The sequence below is a fragment of the Cheilinus undulatus genome, linkage group 1 (assembly GCF_018320785.1).
Source record: "Cheilinus undulatus linkage group 1, ASM1832078v1, whole genome shotgun sequence".
Classification (NCBI taxonomy): Eukaryota; Metazoa; Chordata; class Actinopteri; order Labriformes; family Labridae; genus Cheilinus; species Cheilinus undulatus.
The window spans coordinates 51,002,820-51,026,767 of NC_054865.1; the positions used below are offsets into that span (position 1 = coordinate 51,002,820).

At 39.7% G+C, this 23,948-nt stretch overlaps 1 protein-coding gene across 9 annotated transcripts in view; it reads right to left on the reverse strand.

Annotated features, from left to right (window-relative positions):
• Window positions 1-23,948, reverse strand: part of myo9aa (myosin IXAa) — a 200,145-nt gene that overhangs the window by 41,798 nt on the left and 134,399 nt on the right. For 6 of the 9 annotated variants that reach the window (XM_041792389.1, XM_041792353.1, XM_041792704.1 and 3 more), the window contains 6 exons: window positions 20,017-20,138; window positions 15,281-15,422; window positions 12,598-12,793; window positions 9,839-9,958; window positions 7,454-7,501; window positions 4,028-4,103 (listed from right to left, as the gene is read on the reverse strand). In XM_041792389.1, coding sequence (XP_041648323.1) covers window positions 4,028-4,103; window positions 7,454-7,501; window positions 9,839-9,958; window positions 12,598-12,793; window positions 15,281-15,422; window positions 20,017-20,138 — 704 coding nt within the window. The remainder of the gene's footprint in view (window positions 1-4,027; window positions 4,104-7,453; window positions 7,502-9,838; window positions 9,959-12,597; window positions 12,794-15,280; window positions 15,423-20,016; window positions 20,139-23,948) is intronic. The other 3 variants (XM_041792620.1, XM_041792539.1, XM_041792860.1) reach the window with 2 other exon arrangements.

Genomic DNA, 23,948 nt, shown 5'->3' on the forward strand with positions numbered 1-23,948 from the left:
TGAAACATTTTTAAAAAGTAAACTTCATATAATATCAGTATTACGAATTGATACTTGCTGCAGCATAAATTTATGAGTTCATAAACTATTTTGGATTGAATGTTGACAGTTGTCAACTTCTTATTCTTAATAATTTCATAGAAAAATTAGTAAAACAAGGAAGAATTCAAACTTCAAAATCAAGCTTCTATTCCACACAATTCATAAACTACAGTAAAACTAGTTAACTGTAATAAGTAGGCATTGATACATGGATAAAAGCATGGTGTCAACCACAGTTGTTCAGTGCAAGTCCAACGCTGAGTCTTAAGATTGTTTCATTTATTTTAGATGTTACGGTTTTATTCATCATATGTTCCATTTCATTGCAATCATTAAATTAAAACTTTATATTTTTTGTTACCATAGCAGGATGGTGATTGCAGATACTGGAAGATATGGACTGCTATGTGAAATAAATAGGTTACATTACAAGGGAATATAATGGTGATTTTTTTTTTTTGTACATTCTCAAAGATGAATTTTAAAGAGCTGATACCAGTGGGTATAAAGCTGCTAAAGGAGGTTCTTTGTCTTTCTACACATCTCACAGATCTGATGTACACATCGAAAAAAAAAACAGAGAACAGGAATGTGACCAGCAGAGGCAGTAGCTGAACAGAGAGGGAGAGAGTTTCCTCTCTCATAGACCTCGACACAGTTTACTGAAGCCTCCGAGGGTTTAAACCTCAGGCCGCAAGGTGAAACCAGACCACCTGGCCAGAACATGAGCACCAACAGGGCGGTCGGGTCATGGTGAAAACCATTAACCATTCTGGACTATTTGAGCCCAGAGGAGAGAAAAAAAAAAAACAACAAAGGAAGGAAAACAAGAAATCATCCGTGGTATCTCTCTGTGGAGGGAAAACAAGGTGGGACACAAGTGATTGGAGCAGGTTTTAGTGGCTCCAATGATAGTGAGAAAGCTGAGGTTTAGTAAAAGAATGAGTGGTTATTTGAGTTATTGTTGTCTTTCTAACAGCTGAACCCATCTGGTCCTTTTCCTCTGACCTCTGCCATCAACAGAGTGTTTTGGCCTTAGAGATGATTGTGCGTGAAAACAAGTAGATCATGAGTTTGTGAAATACTTACACCAGCATGTCTGTTCAAAATAATTTAAAACACCTTTCTTTATTATGCTAATGCTCAGTTTTGACTTCGGCACGTTGTCTTGATCATGTCTACATGCCTAAATGCACTGGTTTCTGTCATGTGATTACTAACACTTTCACAGTGTTTATACGGGTCCACAACACAGAGTGTTAGTCTGACTCTTTTTGGAGTGTTGGCACCTTAACACTAGTTAAGTGTCATTATTGAATCTTCTTAACACTAACCAGTGTAAGTTTAGTTCAACACTCCTTTGTGGTGTTAGAAATTTACTGTCTCACCCGCAATATCCACATACAACCGCTGCACTGTGCTCTGCTGCGACCAAGGGCAAGCGACCTCACATACTAGAAGCCTGTCTACCGTGACATGCAGCCCTGAACAGTGGAAAGAGATCACTCAAGAACTGCAAGTTCACGCAGGAATTGTATGTCATCAGGGGATTAATTTACCTTTATGGGGCTGATTTATCATCCATTCCAGCAGGAGTCTATGATATTATTGCTTCCGCCATTGGTGAGTACATTGGGAAGCTAAAAAGGTTCACGTTCTCTTAGAGGATGTGTGGTTTCATGTAAAATTCTATGGCTTAATTTCCTCAGAATTTAACTTTTCGTCTTCAGTGGCGCTGTTGTAGCTCTGTGACCCACAGACCTCCCAGTGACCCTTTGCTCTCGCTGCGGGATGAGACATAATGTTGATATGGTGACAATTTCGGATCAGAAATCTATGCATTGTGTTGTATTTTGAAAGTACCAGATATTCGCAGCTTTTGACTTCCTGTTTAGATCCGTCCGATCACAAAATTGAGGCAGTTTGGCAGCAGCCGGCGCTGAAAATACAGTAGACCTGCAGCGTATCTCCAGCAGAGCACAGCAGAGTGGCGCTTCAGGGATGTGCCAGACTGGAGCGCGGGCAGTGGAACTGCTCTGGTTGACAAGAGAGGGGGCAATTTGCTCCGCTATGCGATTGGCTACCACTGTATGTGGAAATTGTGGGTCTGTAACATTTCCAGAAAGTTAAAAGATTTCTTTTCACTTCAGGCTTAAATTTTAAATCACTGCAGTGTCTAACCATCTCTAATAGTAGAATTTACTCTTTATTATTATGAAAATTGCCATTTTAACTCAGACACCTATGACAAAATTATAGTTATAGTTAATAGTTAGTTATTTTTCTTGTAAGGTTGGAGCATAAAGTCAAGTATAGTGTCCAGAATCATCTTTACCTTGTCATCACCCTTTCCTGCAGATCTCTTTATGTCACATGTGGGTAGTCTAACTCAGTGGACAATGTCACTCATGGTGCAGGTGTGTTTCACATTAAATACAACAATAATCAACCAGAAACATGAACAAAGGAATCCAAGAGTAGATAACTGCACAACAAGCAACAACACATCTAAACACATATAAAAACATAAAACACATCTAAACTGTGGCTAAACACACAATGCATGATGGGAAAACTCTGCTCCCCACATTTGAAAAGGCAGTGTGCAGTGTTTGGATTAACTGACTCTCTACAAGATTAATTAACTCTGAATGCATCTACACTGTAAGTTAAAGTTAAAGTGGAGTTAAAGTTACATTTTAGGGCTTAAAATCCACTGAAATGTTTATCACTAAGATTTCAACACTTTAGGTTTTTCTGTGTATGTTTACTTTGTGTATGAAGATAGTTGGCCTTTAAAGCTGATTTATGTGTGAAAAGCAAAAGTTAGAATAATGTATGCTGACTTGAATTACATTCAGAATGAAAAGTGAAAACAGAAACCAGGTGATAGAAAAACAACAGAGGTGTTTCTAGCCGTTATGTAAGTGTTTTAGTCTGTGGAGGCCATAAAAAGAGACCCAGACACAGCCTCTCCAACAAGTCTCCCCCATCCTGATCCCAGTCCAGGGTACATCCCCACAGTCCCGGAGGACGAGTACAGATGTATAGGATTTTTACTACCAACCTGCATTACATTAGAATATAATGAATTACAGCAGAGAAGGCGAAGAAGATGATCAACCAGGGAGAATTCCTCCCCAGTCGCTCATGGATCTCAGTGAATGGTGACAGTACAATAAGCCTTTTGTGGTGACGGGTAATCTCCACAGTCTCTCTCAGGGTCCCATAAAGCTGAGCTCTGTCCAAAACCCTGTCCAGCCGACACGCACCCTGCAGGGGCTCGATATTTATCACTCCCCGGACACTCCCCTCCGATGCATAGCTCTGCCTTTACATCACGGAGGAAGCAGCTGCATGGGGTTTAGTGCTCTCACAGTCTGAGAGGATGAGCGTGAACAAGTGAGTGAGTAAAAGAAAGAGAGAGACAGAGAGCAGGGGCAGAGGTCGCAAATCACATTAAGGAGGGATTTTAACAGCCCCAGACTGAGCTCCTGTGTAACAAAGTCGTCTTGTATGAGCCGCTCTGTGCTACTGGTCCAGGACGTGGGTCACTAATCTCACAGTCCACTGCTAATTAGAGGAGGTGGTGGAGCGACGTCCCAACGGGGAGGTATGAGGGCAATGTATGGGGTCACTGGAAAGTCTTTGCTCTTTATTCTAACTGCATGCTATGACTGTACAACAGCCAAGAGGTGAATGGTACATGAGGAATGATTAAGATGCTATCAAAATTTTACAATAGCACCTGCAGCGTGGTTTTACTTTCTGAAATCACACTGCAGTGTGTCAAAGCCTCTGCAACATTTTTGGTATTTCATAAATACAGCTTTCTTTCCAAATCTGCAAATGTGACTTTGACACGTACATCTATTTCCAAAGATATAAAGTAATATTTTTTCTTTTGAAATGCTGATCCCATCTGACCTAAAGAGTTTTTAAAAAGAGCCTTAAACACATTTTCAACCCCGGCTCAGCCTCTTACCGTGGTGACATCTCATTGATGGTGTTGCTCCCCTGAAGGTCAGACAGCGGCGTACGCGGACTCCTCCTGGTCACACCTGATCACGAACACAGGGGATGTCATCACAGGAAATAAACAAAATAGCGACACTCTCGCACACAAACACACGTGAACCCCAAACACAAACAACCCAACACCATGAGACACTCCAGTGTTATTGCAGTGAGTACTATGCCTTTTTATTGGAAATCTGATCTACTGCATGTGATTGAACACTCAGAGATCTGTGAGGTTAACTGTGAGTAGCTGTTAGTCTGGATTTATGGAGGATGACACTGAAGCGTTATTTAGCTTAGTCTTGACTGTAGCTTTTTTAGGATTAAAAATATCAAGGTGATAAAGACATTTTGACCCATAATTACACAGGGCTGCAAAAAGTAGTCTAAAAAGCCAGGGATGGATCATAAGCATTACAGTATTATTATCTCTAATTGATTCAGTGGACATTTCTCTGCTATAATACAGCTCCTGAAACCATCAGCTATCATCTGACAACATCCTCCTTTAGCAGCATTGATGAAAGTGCATCTAATGGTTTCTACAGATATGAATGTAAGTGTAGCTAATAATCTGCTTTAAGGCATCAGTACTAGTCAGACTAAACAAAGATGGAACATGGAGGTGGAAGTCCAACATCATTAGGTCACTCCCAGTGGTATGTTTTGTTGTAAACAAAAGCTGATGGTTTCAGAGACTCAAATAATTCAAACTACAGTAAATGAATAAAATACCTAATAAATACATCACTCTGGAGTTGTGAAGTTTTTATACCCTGTACAGTCATGTGCATATGTTTTAGACATGGGGAATGCTAAGGATTCATCCCGTGGCTGGATGTGCCACAACCCGTGCTCGACACAAATGTGTCACTCGCCAGCCAAGATCAAGCTTGATGGCATTTCTTTTGTTCCGGCCGTTTTACCCTTGGTGATAGCTCCAGAGAACACTGGCGGTTTTTCAGGCTCTTGGGACATCCACTGCCCAACCAAGGGCTTGTGACGAGCCCACTAACCGCCTGTACCCGGATGGTACCCCAGGCTGTGCGTACTCTCTACATCCACCTCTCACTCCACCCTAAAGGAGTGGACATTATTATCTTTTCAACAAATAATTTTCCCATGCAAATGTTAATATGCAAGGGCATCCAGAGCTTGACTGGGGTTGTGTCAATCCTCCGTCCCATGGTGCCCCCAGATGGGCTTACTCCCCACATTTAAGTTTTACTTCAGCCTCAGTTTTTGGCCCAAACATGCCTAAAAGATCTGCACATAACTGTATATATCTATATCTATAGTAACAATCATTCTGCTCTTCTGGTCTTATTTTTACTACTTTTTATCCTTTTTTTCCTTCTTCAATCACATTGATTCATTTTCAACAGCTTTTCAAGAACTGGTTTTGATTTTATCCCTTCATGTTTTTTATTCATGTTCATCATTTGCTTTTGCGTTCTGTTCTGATGTTTATTTTAATTTTGTACACTACTTTCTATTTCACTGCCGATACTTATCATGTTAATGTTCTGATATCCTGGCTGAACTTTGTAAACATCTGTTTTTAAAAGGTGCTATATAAATAAGGTTGCTATTATGAAAAGTTACTATCTCATAAAATACTAACTTATTAGTTGCTGAGTAAGACTACTGAGATTTTTAGCAACAAAAAAAGTGTAACCAGAGGTGACTGTAACCTGGTGATTATGTCCACGTACAAAAGCTGTCATCCTTAAAGCATAAAGGCCCAAAAACTTTGTAGACACGCAGTAGTACAACACTTACTTCATTATTTTTATACCCAGTGCATGAAACATTAAGGGCCTGTGTTCACAGTCAATACTTTTTCAGCTGCAGCATTCAGCAAGAACGCAGTCCAGTGTTTTTAGTGCATACTGTTCTGAGCACAAAAAAAGTGAACACACCATGCTCATCAGTCACTTCTCTCTTACAGCCTGATCAAAATCAAGAGGGGACAGTACTTGTGATACAGCTGTGTGAACAGCAATCACAGAGGAAATGCTGATCTTATTTTTTTTGTTTTTGAGGGAGATATTTCCAGGTCTACAGTTGCTGAAAATGTGGAGACATGATATCTGTACCTTTTCATGTTTACCACTTATTTTTCCTTGATTAAAGGAAATTTAGGTGCACTGTATTTATAAAAAAATGTTACAGTGGTGGCAGGCAGCAAGCCGGTATCTGTGGGTAAAATTTCTGCCATGGTATGGATTTTATTTTGATGCATAAGCAAGGCACTGACAACGCCACGGCTAATGTAACAAAGTGATTAATGACAGCAGCTTAGTCTGAGTCCAGTCACCAGCTTAGTTCACTGACTCTAGAGAACAGCCATAATAACCCTGACATCACCCATTTGTATCTGTGTGACTGATCTGAAGCACAGTAAAGAGGCAAAGGATGCATTCTCTCCTCCTGAAGTTTCATGTCTGTAATAACAGCAACATGAAAGGAGTGTTAGCTTTGCAGAACGTCTCCATCAGCTCGCTGTGGCTTTAACACAAGCTGGGCTCAAGACAGTTTGTATTTAGCCCTGGCTGCTGCAACGGCCTAAACAACTTTTTAAAGGTGTCTAAACAGATGATTTTCTTGTTTTAAGTCTAAGTTGATTCAAAGAAACTGACTATGGTGTTAAACAAGGTAAGAAGCAACTGTAGACTCTGCAATAGCATAAACTAGTTTGTACCACTGCTAAAGCTAAGTCAATGAAATGATAAACATGGTACCGCCAAAATACTCTTGTTGTGCTTTTATTGTGAAGGCACACATCAGGAATTGTGGTGTTTTCAGTAGCAGCTTGACACACCTCAGCAAAAGCAGAATGAAACTTAGAACTTCAGGTTAGAAGTGCTATAAGTGCTGGCAAGAAGTGCTCTAAAATCGAGGACGCTAACACAGAAACTGGAAGCTGTGAACACAGACTCTTATGCCTTAAAACTTTAAAGTGGTTGTCATTTGGAAATGACAATAGAATTTTAATTTCAACACAAATCACGTTTTGCAACAATCTTAATTTTTACATCCCATTGTAAAAATTCAATCAGCTTCCTATTTATGGATCAAATTTAATGCTAAATCCTGTTTAGATCATGCATCAGCAAAGCAGCAATCTAAGATCTAATAAAGTATGGCATACAGTATACATTTAGGCAGACTTAGTGATACTCTCGACATAGATTTGTGATCATAAACTCTTAAATTAAGACTGTTAAGTTACTAAAGAGTGCTCGGTTTGACAGTGAGAAGCCTACAGCTATGGGAAAAAGTGAAATATAACCTACAATCAGCTCAAGTGATGAGAAATCAGAGAAACTACTTTGTGTGTTAGCCGTCATTAAAAGCAGAGCACTTTATCAGCTACGTAACAGAGTACCGTTTTCAGTTTCATCACTTTGAACAACATTTTCACTGTCATCTGGAGCTGCAGGGTGGCACAAAACAAAAAGACACAAACACATCTGAGTGTCATGAACTGTTTGGAGAAGAAGAGTGACCTTTAAAGAAGCGTGTGAGGTTGGTAAAACATCCCGCACCACATTTAAAGCTGCCTGTGAGCAAAGTTAGTGAGAATCATTTAAAAGTCTGTGTCCCAGCTATGTCAGAGATCCCCTCAGTCTCCTATCACCATCACCAGAGTATGTGGTATTAGTGAGAGTGATTATAGAGGTGTGCTGTGGTGCATGAGCAAATTCACCTATCCCCCAACATCAAAGTGTACCTTAGGCTTTTACTGACAATCATTATGATCAAAGTGAGCTGATACTCCCATGCATTTCTCTGCTTGCCCCTTTACAAGCACAGAGTTAGTGACAGAATGGCTGAAGCATGCTAAGACAATGTGCAAGACAAGACTGAGAACAAATGCATGCAAGTGCAACAAAAGAGGGAGAGGAGGGAGACGGAGGGAGCTGAGACCAACAAGCATCTAGTCTAATGACACAGAATAAGAGCTGTGAACCAAAACATGAAACAGAGAATATAATCTATGTGCGATTATTTAGAATTTCATCATGGACTGTTTATCAGAAGTGAATGTGACCATGAATTTAGATGCAGAGTAAGCTGGTGCTTACATGTTGCTATTGAAGATGGGATCGTTATGCACCATTTACACCATCCTGGATGCCATGTGTTAAGATAAAGGCATAATGACAGTGAAACTGCTTTGGAGTGCAGTTGTTAAACCTCAATTTTAAAAATCTGATGTTTCTCTCATGATCAGTATTACGTTCAAGTAAAGCTCAACAGTGCCTGTGCACCTTTTCAGCAGCTCTGTTTCCAGAAGTAAATTTCACCATTAAATCCTGGTGCAGTGTTGTTCTGCCATGGAGAGTGCATCTCAGAATAGTGGACATTAGAGCTGAGGTAGGTATTTCTGGTACAGATTCACCAGCTTCCAAGGTGCATGGAAGATGAATAAAGTCTTGGAACAGAAAGCTCCAGCAACACCTCTAGTTTAAAGAAAAACAACTCTATTAGACTTAGTTGTTTTGGCTTGCTCCCTTAATCGGGTGATCCAGCCTTCTTTAGGCTGACCCCAATGAAGACCACAAGGCCAAAATGTGATGGTCAAATAAACTTTTTCTATAAACTACAGGTGTTGCTAGAGCTTTCTGTTCCCTCATAGACTTTATACTTCCATGCTCCTTGGAAGTTGGTGAAGTTTTGTCAGAAATGCCTACTTCAGTCATTTGAATCCTTCATTGAAGTTTTCACAAAATGCTTTATTACTTTTACTTTCCTTTATTCCACTGCTTCTTTTGCACTTAATTTACTGCTTTTATGTTTGTATCAAATTTATGTTTTGATTCAGTTCTGTATTGTTCCTTTTTTATCGCTTATCCTGTTTTATTGTTTTTGCTCTCACAAAAAATATGTGTTTTCTAACTTATTGTATATTGCCACCATTCAATATGTTTTTTCATGACATGTGCTGCTGACCTCTTGGCCAGGTCACCCTTGTGAAAGAGATCTTGATCTCAATGGGTTTTTTATCTGGTTAAATAAAGGTTAAATAAAAACCTTGTTTTATTGTTTTTATTTGGGATGCCTGATACTAGATGTTTGCCAATATCCATATGCCTATATTTACAAATTCTAGCTGATACTGATAACAATACCAATCTTTAAATTTAAACTTTATTCCTTTAAACACAATTTAAAGTTTGAGGATGCGCAAGTTCACAGAGTTCAGTCCTGCAAACTCATTTTAAAAATGTAAGTCATGATGAATAACAACAAAGATGGTCCAAACTAAAACTCAGACAACTTTTTGTTCATAAAGGAAATATTTAAAGCTGATATAGGCAGATTTTTATGGTCAAGATATTGGTTGTAAATATCTGCAGCTGGGTACACACAGCAGCCTGTCAACAACTTTTAAAACGGTGACCAGTTTTGTTCCCAGAAGGAAATGAACACGTCAAAGAGTAATTAATGAATCAGTGGTTGATAATCTAATAATGCATATCCACCCTTCTCTTCATATATGTTTGACCTCATCTGGTGCCAATAAATCAGGATATGAAGGCCAAAATTTTAACCGTCAGTCCTCAAAGAGAGGTTGGCAAACAAATCAGTGACCTCTTAGTGGTTACACCCACTTCTTTCATACAGTCCATGGTTCTCTGGTTGTGATCTCTTGACTTTGGCTTAAATACAACAAATTTCAGTTGTTGATGTTGGTCAGCCTCGTCCCTGCGCTTTCCCAAATGTAACATGGAAAACGGAGGAGTTTTTGTTGTTTTGGCAGCCTTACTGTACTTCTCCTCTTTGCATCTCTGCAGGATCTCTAAGCTTCTCTGATGCACAGGGTGCTGGAGAAAGCTAAAACTATCCACACTTTTCAAAACTGCACAGGGAGCAGCGTCATCATGCCCTTGGAGAAGCAAAACAAAAGACAAACAGAGAAGAGAAAAAACACAAGAGAGGAAAAGGGGGAAAAGGGGGAAAAGAGAGAGAAACGACAGATTAGACAGCGAAGGAAAAGAGATCAAGAGATGCAGTCGTCTACCGGAGAGATACCTGTGCAAGACATTTGGAGAGAAAATGATTGACATTCAAAACTGCAGTTAGCGACGAGATGTTTGTCACTGTAGCTCTGTGTAGTGTTTGTCTCCAAAGAAACTATCATACAGTATCTCTGGGAGATTTCTGCAACCTAATCCTCTAAATGAAGGTATCTGGAGCTAATATGTGGTCAAATTTGGTCCAAAGTCTTTAAAATAGAGATGTCAAAACCATTGCATAGTAAAATTTGCTTTTTGTGTTGCAGAAATGTCACAGTTTTGTGAAAAAGTGTTTGACCTTTTCTGATTTCTTATTTTTTGCATATATGACACACTTAAATGTTTTAAATCATCAAACAAATTCTAATATGAGACAAAGCCTGAGTAAAAACAAGTTTTTTAATGCGAGCATTTTTTAAGGAAGAAGCCATCAAATCTACCTGGCCCAATGGAAAAAGTTATAGCGCCCTAAACCTAATAACTGGTTGTTCCATCCTAGGTGGCAACAACTACCCATGAGTCTTTCACAACTCTGTGGAGGAATTTTGCCCCCCTCTTCTTTACAGAATTGTTTTAATTCAGTCACACTGGAGGGTTTCCTGCATGAACGGTCTGTTTAATGTCACATCACAGTATCTCAGTCAAAATTTAAGTCCAGACGTTGACTAGGCCACTCCAAAACCTTCATCATGTTTTAAAGTCATTCAGAGGTGGACTTGCTGGTTTGATTTATGTCATTGTCCAGCTGCATAACCCAAGTGTGCTAGATCTTAAGGCCATGAACTGATTGAACTGATGGCCAGACTTTCCCCATCAGGAGTTTTTGGTAGACAGCAGAATTCATTGTTCCAAAGCAAAGCAGCCCCAGACCATCACACTGCCACCACCATGTTTGACTGCTGGCATGATGTTCTTTTTATCAAATGCTGTGTTATTTTTACACCAGATGTAACAGGCTGCACATCTTCCAAAAAGTTCAACTTTTGTCTCGTCAGTCCACAGGACATTTCTCTGAAAGTCTTGGGGATCATCGAGAGGTTTTTGTCAAATGTGAGCCTCTGTGTTCTTTTTGGTCAGCAGTGGTTTTGGCCTTGGAACCCTCCCATGATGCCATTTCATGGGAGAGTTCAGGTCTTTAGATGTCGTTCTGATTTCTTTTGGGACCTCCTGGGTGAGTCGTTGATGAGTCATTTTGGTTGGCTGGCCACTCCTGGAAAGATTCACCACTGTTCCAGGTTTTCCCCATTTGTGGAAAATGGCTCTGAGCGTGGTTCGCTGGAGTCTCAAAGCCTTAGAAATGGCTTTGTAATCCTTCCCAGACTGATAGATATCAATTACTTAGTTTCTCATCTGTTCTTAAATTTCTTTAAATGGCTTCATGATGTTTTGCTTTTTGAGATCTTTTAGCCTACTTCACTTTTTTCAGACAGGTTCTATTTAAGGGATTTCTTGTTTCAACAGGTCTGGCAGTAATCAGACATGGGTGTGATTAGAGAAATTGAACTCAGCTTTCTGAAAAATGTGGTTAATTAAGATTAATTCATGATTTATTCCAGGGGGGAGGGCAGGGGGGTACTTCTTCACACAGGGCCAGGTAGTTTCAGTTGGCTTTTTCCCTTTATAAAAGAAATCATCATATAAAAATTGCATTTGAATTTACTCAGTAAAGTTCAATTGGAGATTTCCTTCAAGATATGCATGGATAAAAAAAAAATCATTGTTTAAATTATGAAATGCATGTAGAACTAAATGTGTCAGAGGGATCAAAATGGTGCAAACATTTCATATGACAGTAGTTCTTTAAGAGCATCTGATGGTGATATGCAACACTTCAATACAGCTAGAGAAACTCTGAGGGAGAAGCAGGCATTCATAAGAGAGACAAAGCTGAGAGAGACAAAGAGCAGGAGCTACAGTAAATACATGGCAGCACTACTGGCACTATGCACACAAACTACACAACAATGACAACTAAATATGGCAGAGATAAGGCTAACTACACAGAAGGAAGAGGACAAAACTTGAATTGTGAGTGAAAAGAACCGTGCATGGCAGGAGGAACATAATAATATGTAATTTTTTTTACCATCAGTACAAATGGTTTCCTACATGCTAAAGAAGTTTGTAAGTTTACAATAAATCCTGCTGTACTGAAAAGTACCTGTAAGGGTAACATGATGTTCAGTAAAGTCATTGATTCAGCCTTTTTTGTGGATATTTTTTTAACAGTCTCAGTATCAAACATTACAATAAGCAGTGATTGCCATCATTAAATATGAACTCCTATATAATCTACATAAGTAAAAACCACAGGGCTTTAAAGCCCTGCAAATAAATAACATTAAATACAAATCAAAACACCATTATGTGTCTCAACACAACAGCTGAAAACCTATTTCTTTATGACTTATGTGTTGTTAGCTCTCTTTTACAGCTCTTCTCTAAATCTTACTCTCAAAGGACCTCCTCCTCCTCACCACAATAAATTTCTCTCAGTGTTTGGGCTCACCAGTCTTCTTCTGCGTGTGTCTTTTCCCAGCCTCTCTGAAAGCCACCAGGGCTCTGAAGTAAGCTCGGAGAACCGCCCAGCGGAAAGTGGCTGACGGGTCGATGCCCATCAGGCTGCAGATGAAGGCGTTTTTGCTGCTCTTCAGTAGAGCCACGATATCTGGACGCATGTGATCGGTGTTCTTTTCCCTGAAATCCTGAATGTAAACAAAGTAAATACAACCATTAACCATTCAATTTATTTAATAAAAGAATACCTTATCCAACTAATTTCTGCCAAATATTCAGGTCCCCAAATGATTGCTATTATAAAAACACTTACAGTGCTGATAAAAAGTATTCACCCCCTAATGATATTTTACCTTTTTATTGTTTTTTAAAAATCATCCATAATCAGTATAATTAGTCAGTCAATATTCACTCCCTTTAAAATGAATGACCTGACTAAACAGAGGTCCAGCTAGTTTGTGTAGCGTCACAGTTAGTCAAATGGGGATCGCCGGAGTGCAGTGAATCTGTCTCAAGTGACTGACCTATAAAGACACCTGTGTCTGGAAGGTCCAGTCACTAGTTAATCAGTATTCCGGTCTACCATTACACAATGAAGACAAAAGAACACTCCAAGCAACTCAGAGAAAAGGTTATTGAAAAGTGTAAGTCAGTAACCTGACACGCCAGATGGATTTGCTTCACACATCCATCTGAAAAACCTTCAATACACAGCGTTTTGGAAAGGGCAGAGCCTTTGAAAAAAAAACTCAGAGGGTAATTGTATGAACGTTTTGTCAAATCTTTATGGGCCAATCAGAGCAACAAAACGTGATGTCGTCGCTGCTACCGAGGTGCGCGTGTGCAGCTACCGAGGAATAAACTCCCTACAGAACTGCATAACGCGAACCATGGCGACTGTAGACATGTCAGTGCACGACTTTTGTCTTTTTTGAAAAGAAAACATTATGTGCTGTTCTTTGTTCATCTTTTAAAGAAGAAATGTCAAATTTTGAGAAAGCTGGCGCTTTAGCAGCATCCACCATAACGGCCGGCCTGTTGTTGTTTACGTCATGACTCTGCCGTGCCCCAAAGTAGTGCCCTCGTCGCTGATTGGTCCTGTCACTTTCTAACTGGGCCCAAACCATTCAGATGGGAACTTTGCAAGATGGGTTTGCCAGTGAGAACAAAGGAAACCAGTGGATCCATCTGCTTTGCAAGGTTAGTAAGTCAGGGGATGGATACAAAAAAATTCCAGGGCACTGAACATCAGTTAAGTCCAGCATCGAGAAGGAATACGGCACATGAGTAAATATGCCTAGATCAGGCTGTCTACATAAACTGTGCGAGACTAGTAAGACTAAGACACCTATGACTACTCTGAAGGAATTACAAGCTTCAGCAGCTGAAAAGAGAGAGATTCTGCCTTCAACAACTGAAGCATACAGTGAAAGCTACACAGAAATGGTTTAAAGACAACATGGTGAATGTTGTGGAGTCAAAGCCCAGACCTCAATCCAATAGAGAACTGTGTCTGGACTTGAAAAGGGCTGATCACACCTGATCCCTGTGCAACCTGACAGAGCTTGAGCAGTTTTGCAAAGAAGAATGGAGTAAAATTGCCGTGTCCAGATGTGCAAGCCTGATTGAGACCTATCCATACAGACTCAGCGCTGTGATTGCAGACAAAGGTGCAGCTACTAAATACTGAATGGAAGGGAGTGAATATTTATGCTGTCACTTATTTTACATTACATATTTTTACATATAATTGACATTACTTTGAAGAAATCTGTTTCACTTTGACATTAAAGTTTTTCTTGTAATTTCTTTGTCAGACAAGAAAAATTAAATTGAGAATGACTTATTCATAAAAAAAGGGTAAAGCATCCAAGGGGATGAATACTTTTTATAGGCATTGTGTTTATCTTTATTTCTATCATGAACCCCTAAAAGCCTCATGTGGACAGGTGTTGATGATTAGCTCTTTGCTATAAACACTTACAGCTGTACGTACAGCTGGGACCTGTGCACGTGCATCAATGTTGCTATGTGTCCAACGTTAAATAAATAACTTGATACATGACTTTTGGTTATGAGATTTGAGCTATGGGTTGTATTTTTAGCAGATTGCAAAGGCGTTCCGATATTTTAATCTGCAGCAGAAATACATCAGAGCTTTTGCTTAATGTGATGTAATATTTTGGACAACCTTCAAATGTTGCATATTCCTTAAATCTATGCATCCTAAAGGTTATGTAAGTTCCGAAAATGATGCTCAAGCTCTTATGGTTTTTATTTTAGATCAGGATTATGCACACAGAAATCTCACGTGGCCAGATGAGAGCCGCCCTGTGCTGCCAGTGAGCATCAACCAGAGTTCATAGCATGCAACATAAAGTAATAACTTCATCTCCAAATGTACAAGATGATGATGCTAAAATTTTTGGTTCTAGGCTGCAGAGAGATTAAACATCTCATGTTGATATTGAGATTGGATCCAATACTGATCTATATTGACCATATAAGGACAGAGTTATATGGATAATACCTGTATGAATGAGTGACATGGAAAAACCCTTCCTTATAACAACAAAAACTCAACAATAACCAAAACCCAGCAGAGCTCTCCTGCTTTCCCCTCTTCCTTTTCCTGTCCAATCACTAACTAAGTGTGGAGGGATGCTTACACTGACCTTGACGCCGTACTTGACCTTGCCAGCGTAGTGCTGAATGATGAAGGCGGGCTCCATGACGGCAGGAAACTCGATGTAGCTGTTCCCCTCATGCTGCCGCTTAAACTTATCCAGCAGAGTCTGGTTGGTGGCCTGAGGGAAACTGGAAGAAAAATGACAGAGGAGTTTGATTAAAAAATGTTTCATAAATCTGCTTTTAATGATAAAAAGACTGTTTTTGATTAACTTGTTTAAGCCATCAAATACTTTGTGCACAATGCGGTATAAATAACTGGACATGTTTGACACATTCCTGATTCCATCGTCTACAAGAAAACATAATAAATTAAAGACACTAATTTTTCAGCCAGTCTCTAATCAACACACAAAAACAGTGACTTCACTGCGAACGTGGTGAGCTCAGATTTGATCTGTAACCAGTTTAGACAGTTTAAACTCTGACATTATAGGTTAAAAGTTATCATTTCAATCTCAGACCAGATTTTCCTTCAACTTGAGAAGTCAGCGTTTACAGGAAAAGAAAAGGGGGAGAAAGTGACGGCGGGGGTTTGGGGGGAGAAACCTGAGCTTTGAAAACAACACAGCCAAAGAATCAGGAAGTTTCCAGCTTTACTGAGGGGGAGGAATTTGATTCAGGGTCCAAACGGATGAAGAGGGAATTAGAGGAGGAAATACTGTTAGCAAAAATAGTCAATGAAGCATGAAAGCATCTTGACTGTGTACTGCATTATGGTAATTTGATTACATTATGAGGATTGTATAAGCAGACCCAGATTAAACATTATATAAATGTATTTGTCATTTGGGAAGTGACAATTTCACCAAAATGTGCAGAAACAGTCACAGTCTTATACAACACTCCCCCATGAACGGAATATATGGGATTATATGAGAGATGCAGACAAACATGAGCAGGTATGGAAAGTAACCAGGTACATTTACAAAAAAAAACTCAGCTAGGGATTGTTTTACTTCACTTACGTATTCTTAAACTTTCTTTTATTATATTATTGTTAAGTTACTTCGATGTGATCACACCAGTTACAGTTTACTTTGCAGACTTAAAAATGATAAATCATTGATTTGATAATACTGCCAAGATAAGAGCAGGTAATAGCTTTTATTCCTAATTCAGCAGTTCAAATTAATATTGTGATATTCTCTCTACTACTACTGCTTTTACTGATCTGTCTGTCTGTCCATCTGCCTGCCTTTTGGGCAGTTTGATTCTGAGTGCACAGCTATCCAGATGTGGGTCAGCACCTTGAAGTCTGAGGCCATGGTCCTTGGCTGGAAAATGGCTGATTGCTCCCTCCAGGTGGGGAGTGAGTCCCTGCTGTACGTGAAGGGGTTCAAGTATCCCTGTGTTTGTTCAACAGTGGGGGGGTAAAATGGAGCATGTGACTGACAGATGGGTTGGTTCAGTATCAGCTGTGTTACAGATGTTGTACCAGACCATTGTCACAAAATGGAAGCTGATCTGAAGTTAACCAGCCAATTAACGTTCCAACTTTCACCTACAGTCATAAGCTCTGTGTAGAGACCAAAAGAATGCGATCACAGGTATAAGAAAGCTGAGAGAAGTTTCCGAACATGTGATAGTTGAAGAGCTCAGACATCTGTATGTATGCATTAGGCAACACCTATCAATTACTAAATTCAGGTGTCTCAATCAAGCCATGCAGATTGCAAACATTTGTGATGCTAGATGGGTTGTTCTGAAGAGTTCAGTGACTTCAAATGTGGTACTGTGATGGATGTCACTTTTTGATATCGCAGTTTTTGAAATTTCATCTCTGCTGGATATTTCACTAAGTGATATTGTTAGAAAGTGGAAGCGTTTAGGAACAACAACAACTCAGCCGTGAAGTGGAAGACCACGTAAAGTCACAGAGTGGGGGTCAACAACTGATAAGGTGCATAAAAGTTACCAACGCTCTGCTGATCCCATAGCTGAAGAGTTCTGGACTTCCACTGACATTAATGTAAACACAAAAATGATGCAGAGGGCGCTTCATGGAATGGGTTTCCATGGCCCTGCAGTGCATGCAAGCCTTACATCACCAAATCCAATGCCAAACGTGAGAAGTGGTGCAAAGTACAATGACACTGGACTGTGGAGCAGTGGAACAAGTTGTGTGGAGTGACGGATCATGCTTCTCTTAGGGTATATGCAGGAATCTTGAAGTTAATTTTAATACCTTTTAAAGACTTTTTCAAGACCTTCTCAATATTTTTAATACCTCACCACCACTTCAAGTTGTAACCATTTACATCAGTGATATAGCTCACTCTGGTGCTCTCAGAAACAATTTACAAATGCATCCACGATAGCCTAGTTTTTTATGTACCTGTTCATCTTTGTTTTTAATAAAAATGAAAAAATTCACACACTTTTACGATGTTTTTGGGACTCAAACTCTTGGACAGCTAATTCAGAAAAAATACTTTCAAAATTTAAGACTTTATAAAGTCGTGATAAGAATTTTTAATACTTTTTAAGGGTCTTAATTTTCCCAAAATGGATTTATCACCTTTTAATACTTTTCGAGACCCCACGGATGCCCTGTTCTCTGTTTGTAAGTCAGACGGGCGAGTATGGGTTTGCTGGGAGAACGTCATCTGTCTGACTGCATTGTGCCAACTGGGAAGTTTGGTGGAGGAGGGATAATGGCATGGGCTGTTTTTCAGGATTTGAGCTAGGCCCCTTTTCTCCAGTGAAGGCCAAGCTTAATGCTTCAGTATACCAAGACATTTTCAACAATGCTATGTTTCCAACTTTTTGGCAACAGTTTGGGAAAAGCCTTTTCCTCTTTCAACATAACTGTACCCCAGTGCACAAAGCAAGGACTATAGAGGAATGGTTTGATGAGTTCAGAGTGGAAGAACTTGACTGGCCCACACAGAGCCCTGACCTTAACCCCACTGAGCACCTTTGAGATGAACTAGAATGGAGATTGCAAGCCAGGCCTTCTCATCCAACATCAGTGCCTGACCTGATAAATGCTCTACAGAATGAATGGGCACAAATTCCTACAGAAACACTCTAAAAATCTTGTGGAAAGCCTTCCATGAAGAGTGGAGGCTGTTGAAACTGCAATAGGGGGGCCAACTCTATATTTCAGTGCATGTATTTGAATACTTGTACTTTCTCTTTCACTTTAGTCCATATAGAGACATTACTTATAATATCAGTCTGTTTTATGACCAACTACAGTATTTCTCTAAGCTGTACGTTAAGAATCTATTGATATCCAAGGGCTCTTTCGTAAGATACCCTGTAGAAAACTAAGTAACTGACACCCCATCTGTGCCAGCGTTAAAGGAGACATATTATACTAAGTCATATTTTAACACTTGCATACAATGCTACAATGTTGAGGATCCTTTCTAAACCATACCGATTTCATTTTATCAAGAGACACGTGTCTTTCCATAAACCCTGCAAACGAGATTACCGGCCTCTCTGAACAGTTCGTTGCGAGACTTGATACGAGCTGACGTCAGCTTGTTTTCCGGCTTCCCCATTGGACAGCTCTGAGCAGATGACTCCCCTCCCCTCCTCCCACAGGAGGCTCTCAGACCTGCCCTCCCGGCAGCTTGTTCTCAGCCACGCCCCCTCCCCGGCGCTGTATACACTGCTGCAGTTGTTTGGATTCTTGCTCCTGGGTGGATTTATTCCGGTCAGCATGTCTTCTAAACTTATCCATGTTTTTTTGGTTATGACGATAAATCTACTCTGTATGCGCTCCCGAAGGACAAAAGCAGCAGAAAGCAGTGGGAATTGTCTCATCGAGCCGACCGCAAACTTTTTTCTCTGCGCTCGTCACTTCACCGACGATTGTTTCGTCAATAAAGGACAGTAAGATGCTGGATTTGCTTCTAATCTGCTGCTAAAACATGGAGCTGTTCCCTCTGTAAAGATCGCCCAGGGAGGCTTAGAACCACAAGCTGTAAGTCACTTTATAACATTACTTTAAAACGAGCCATGGGTCAGTGGGAAACTACATGTGTGCTAAACTTTGTCATCAGTTGTTTTCATAACTATCCGCCCTTTTACCCAAAATTATGCCGTGAAACGTTGTGTAACTTTACATTACAAAGTCTTGACTTGTGCTGATTAAAAGCCCAATGAGTAAACTAAAGCAAAACTCAGTGATCAATGGGCCGAGAAAACAGTTCGGCCCATTGTTCAGCCCCCAGGAAGCTTTGACCAAGCTGGCCAATCAGAGAACGGTAAGGTCACAGACATCTCTGAGTCTTAAAGAGACAGGACTGAAACAAAGCGTTTTCAGCAGTAGGCGAGATCTGCTGAAAATAGGGGTTTTTCTATCGCCAGTATAAGATAAGTGAGGAGTTTTTTTGAGCTGCACATCATAAATAACTATTCTAAAGGTGTCCCAAGATGACATACTTGAAAGGAAAAAGGGGTAAAATATGTCTCCTTTAAATTCAGACTAAGGTCTTTCTTGCCATTTATGCATGGGTTGGCATCAGAATTCATACTTGATTATTAAGGCTTATAGATGGATTTAAGGGTTACGTAACATCTGACAGCATACAGACAAAATAAGACTCAGCAGGAGTCAAGCCAAGGGTGTTTTAGTTTAACAGCATCTATCATAACCACTCAATAACCAGGACACCAGCCAACGCTGCATTAACCTGCCGTAGGCTGAGATGATTTACCACCCAGACACATAAAATAAACCAGTCCAACAGGCTGAAGTACTCACTTGCACTCTTCATCCAGCAGGTGGAACAGGGCCGTGGGCTTCTTACTGATCAGGTTAATGCAGCCGGTGTTGTCGATGTAGTCAATGTTATGCCAGCTGATTCCCTCTGACCTGTATTCCTCCTGCAGAGACAAACAAGACAGACAGAGAGATTTTAGTGTTGGAGTCATTTTATGTGCTTTCCTTCATTATATACCATTCTTGGCTTCTTATTGAGCTATATTTCTAATGCTGTGATAAGACATAACTCAGCAACTCCTACAGTATTTGCATTCAGGAACACTCTCGTCATATATTTAACCAGTTATTATAGCAAAATGCATGTACAGTTTTTAATTGGCAGAGATGTCTCTGCTTAAAAGATAATGCCTAGGTTAGTCAAGTAGCATGATTTGACTTTAAGGGAGTGCATAGCTAGAAACCCCCATATGGATAGATACAGTTATGATAATGTACAACAAAATTAGTTCAAAAATATTAATCCATAGTAGCATGAATCTGGAAATGGGGGTGCAACCAACTATACAATATAAAGGAGAAGGCTGGGGTGGAGGAGGTTAGGCTTTGCCAGTAGCAACAGCATGGTGCATCAGCATTAATGCAAGCAGGGATTAGTAAGCACATCATATTTAAACACACCATTATGTTGAGAGACAGAGCTGTGTTTGGCTGTGGGAGCTGGGAGGCGATAACTGGGATTAGCTGGCCGTCAGCTGATCTCGGCTGTGCATATGACTACTCTGTCCTGCATGACTAATACTAAGCTTTTTAAAATCATCCTAGGTGCCTTTTTCATCACATTAACATGCAGCATTTGAAATTAAGCTATCATTTTGTTTAAACATTTACTCTTTTTTAGCAGTCGGACAGTGGATATGAATATAGAGAAAGTCTTAAACTCAGGTTAAATTCCATCTCAGCACTTGTTAAGTGTTGTGTATGATGCATCAAAGACAATTGCTGAGATGCCAATAAAATTATGAAGTACAAAAACGAGGTGACTAGTCCTGTTAAGAAGGCATGTAGATGTTTCTAATCAAAGCAACAATGCTGTGAGTATGCTGTCTTTCATACTTTAAAGTTTTCTTAAGATCTCATTAAACATCTCTGTGGTTTAAAAACCAGAGAAGCATTCAGAGCATTTAGTGTGTGCATGTTGTTTTTCCCTGTTTGTTCCTGGGAAACGATTTCAGCAAATAAAGACCTTAATCCAGAGGAGGTTTAGTCAGAATCACCTAGAATCTCTTTTGTCCCTTTTTCTTGTGCACCAAAAGTCAGAAGGCGGAATAAGGACGAGACTATTAAGTTCAAAGAAAGTTGATTTTGAAAGAAGGGAAGATGATCCTCTCTGGAATTCAAATAAAAAGTAAGACCAAACTGTTTTCTCTGTGTTTCTTCATTCCCATAGTAAAGTATTTTAAGTTATTAAGATTAAAACTCCCAGAAAATGACTCTTCTGGTGTGATTTTTTTTTTAAAGGGGACATATTATGCAAAAAACACGTTTTCAGGCTGTTCTAACAAAAATATGTGCCCCTGGCCTGTCCACAATCCCCTCCAGAAAAATCTATTCCCTTCTTCCCTCTCTTTTCCAAGCTTTCAGAAAATGTGTGCTGAAACAAGCAGTTCTCAGATTTTCCCCTCATGATGTCATGTGGGGAGTTAGCGCTGCCCCCGGTTTGGTTGGCCCACTCCTCTTTGAAGAAAGTTCCGCCCTTCTCTCCTTATCCTCCTCTCAGCTGAAAAGAGGATCAGGGGTCCGTTCGAATAGTCCATTTTGCTTAGGAAGGCTCCTAACTGAGTGAAATGACCCAGAAGCATTTTAGTGTCGGCCATGATAAAGGCTGTTCGAATTCTCCAACTGAAAAGGAAAGGAGCTTCATTATTCAAGACAGAACCAGAGTAGACTCTGTAATAAAATTAACAGAAACGAGAAAATTAAAGAAAAAATGGATATGGTAGGGAATAAAGCATAACAATCAAATACCGTTGTGAAATAAAAGGACTTGAACATTATTCATATAGTCGTATTGACTTAGCAGAAAATTCAGATTAAGAGAAAAGTTTCTGCTGTTCTGGATGTTTACAGTCACAGTTCCTCTTACTGAAGAGACTTTGGCATTTAAAAATCTGAATGAACTTGTATTTATCACCGAGGTTTTCACATTTCATTCGCTGCTCATGACAACACAGAGAACGCACCAAGTGGTAGCATAGATGCGAATTTTGTAGTCCATCAACGTTAAATTGTAGTTTTTACACAAAAAACATACATCACGTCCGTAACATCTGCCTAGGGAAAGTGCAGTTGAATTCCTTAATCACCACAGTTCTCCTTTCCTATCCTCTTACTCCCACCTTTCCTTAACCCTGTGATGTTTTTCATTGGGGTTAAGGAAAAGTGAATAGGAAACGACTTAGGGGTAATTTTTTAGACTTCTTGAACGGACCCCAGGAGAGCCACACCGATTAAGCTACATCCTTTGCCTGAGAGGGGCGGAGTCAGACAGCTCAGTAACATTTAAAGCCACAGACACAGAAGCAGTTCATTCTGAGCAGGGCTGAAACAGAGGGATTTTTAGACATGCAAAAATCCAATTCTGGAGTGTTTTTTTTTTCAGCAACAAACTTCACAGGTGTGTTTTGGAGACCTCTAGGACCAATATAAAATTGTCTTAAAAGGGTAAAATATGTCCCCTATAAACATGGACAATGTGATAGATTTTAAGGGGTGATCCAGAAAAATTCTGGCCAAACAAAGATCATCCTGTTTTGGTAATTATGGGGGTGCTCCATGTCTAATTTATATAGATTTGTTTGTTTTCTCCTCATGAATCACGACTCACAGAATATATTTATCTTTGACTTGACCCATATGAGAAACATTCAGGCTGTTAACTATAAAACTCACACCTGCTGAGATAATCCACACCATAAGCCTCACCATAAACATTATCATATCAGTATGCCTGTATGTGTCAGATGGGTGCTGACTCAGCTCTCTGGCAATCTCTGAGCTGTGGTTTGTGGAGGTGTTTCATTGGATTACATTGCACAGCACAAGATAATATATCCACCCCCTCAACATGCCTTTAAACCATCCTACAATAAAAACACTGTTGACTCAACCATCAGGAGGAAAAACCAAAACATGTTGTAGAATCAGCTCACAGATTAGATAATTATTGTTTTACTGTGTTGTTAATATGCTACATTTATTTTCCCAAATATGAATTAGCCAGTTAATTAATGCTGATGCTTTTAAGGCTCTACCTTAATGACTCTTGGTAGGAATTTAGCATTAGACTTAAAATAATTACCTGTTTTCTGTAAGGCATTGGTTCCCAACCTGGGGTCCGGGACCCCCCAGGGGGGTGTGAGGCTTTGTCTGCTCTGATGCTACCAAAATTAAATTTGCAAATACTGACTAAAACCATGATAAAGCAGTTATTAAGTAATTTATACAAAGGTTTTTTGATAAGATAAGCATGCATAGGCCTTTTTTAGGGTTTTAGCAGTGAAACAATTAGAATTAATGTTGATTTTTGGCTGCAGTGTGTCGCTTTTTCTTCACTCTTGTGTTCTGGGGGGGCGCCGCTTTTAATTTTATTGACTATCCACTGTCCTGTCTGAATGAGGGCATTAAAGCGCAAAAATGAATCTTTAAATAAAAGACATTCCTGCATACTTCATGAGTTTTATCATGGAAAGTCTTCTTTCACACCATCATGGTCGCTTCCATTGGACAACAGCCGCTTCTTGGCTTACAACAGAAAAATTCAAGCTCCAGTCAAAGCAAAACTTGATGATTTGTTAACATCAGAGCCAAACTGCCAACTGGCTGAATTATCTCATGATTAAACTGCAGTTTTATGGTATAAATATTATCATAACAGTCTCTTATTCCATTCCAGATCTTTCAACAATGTAATG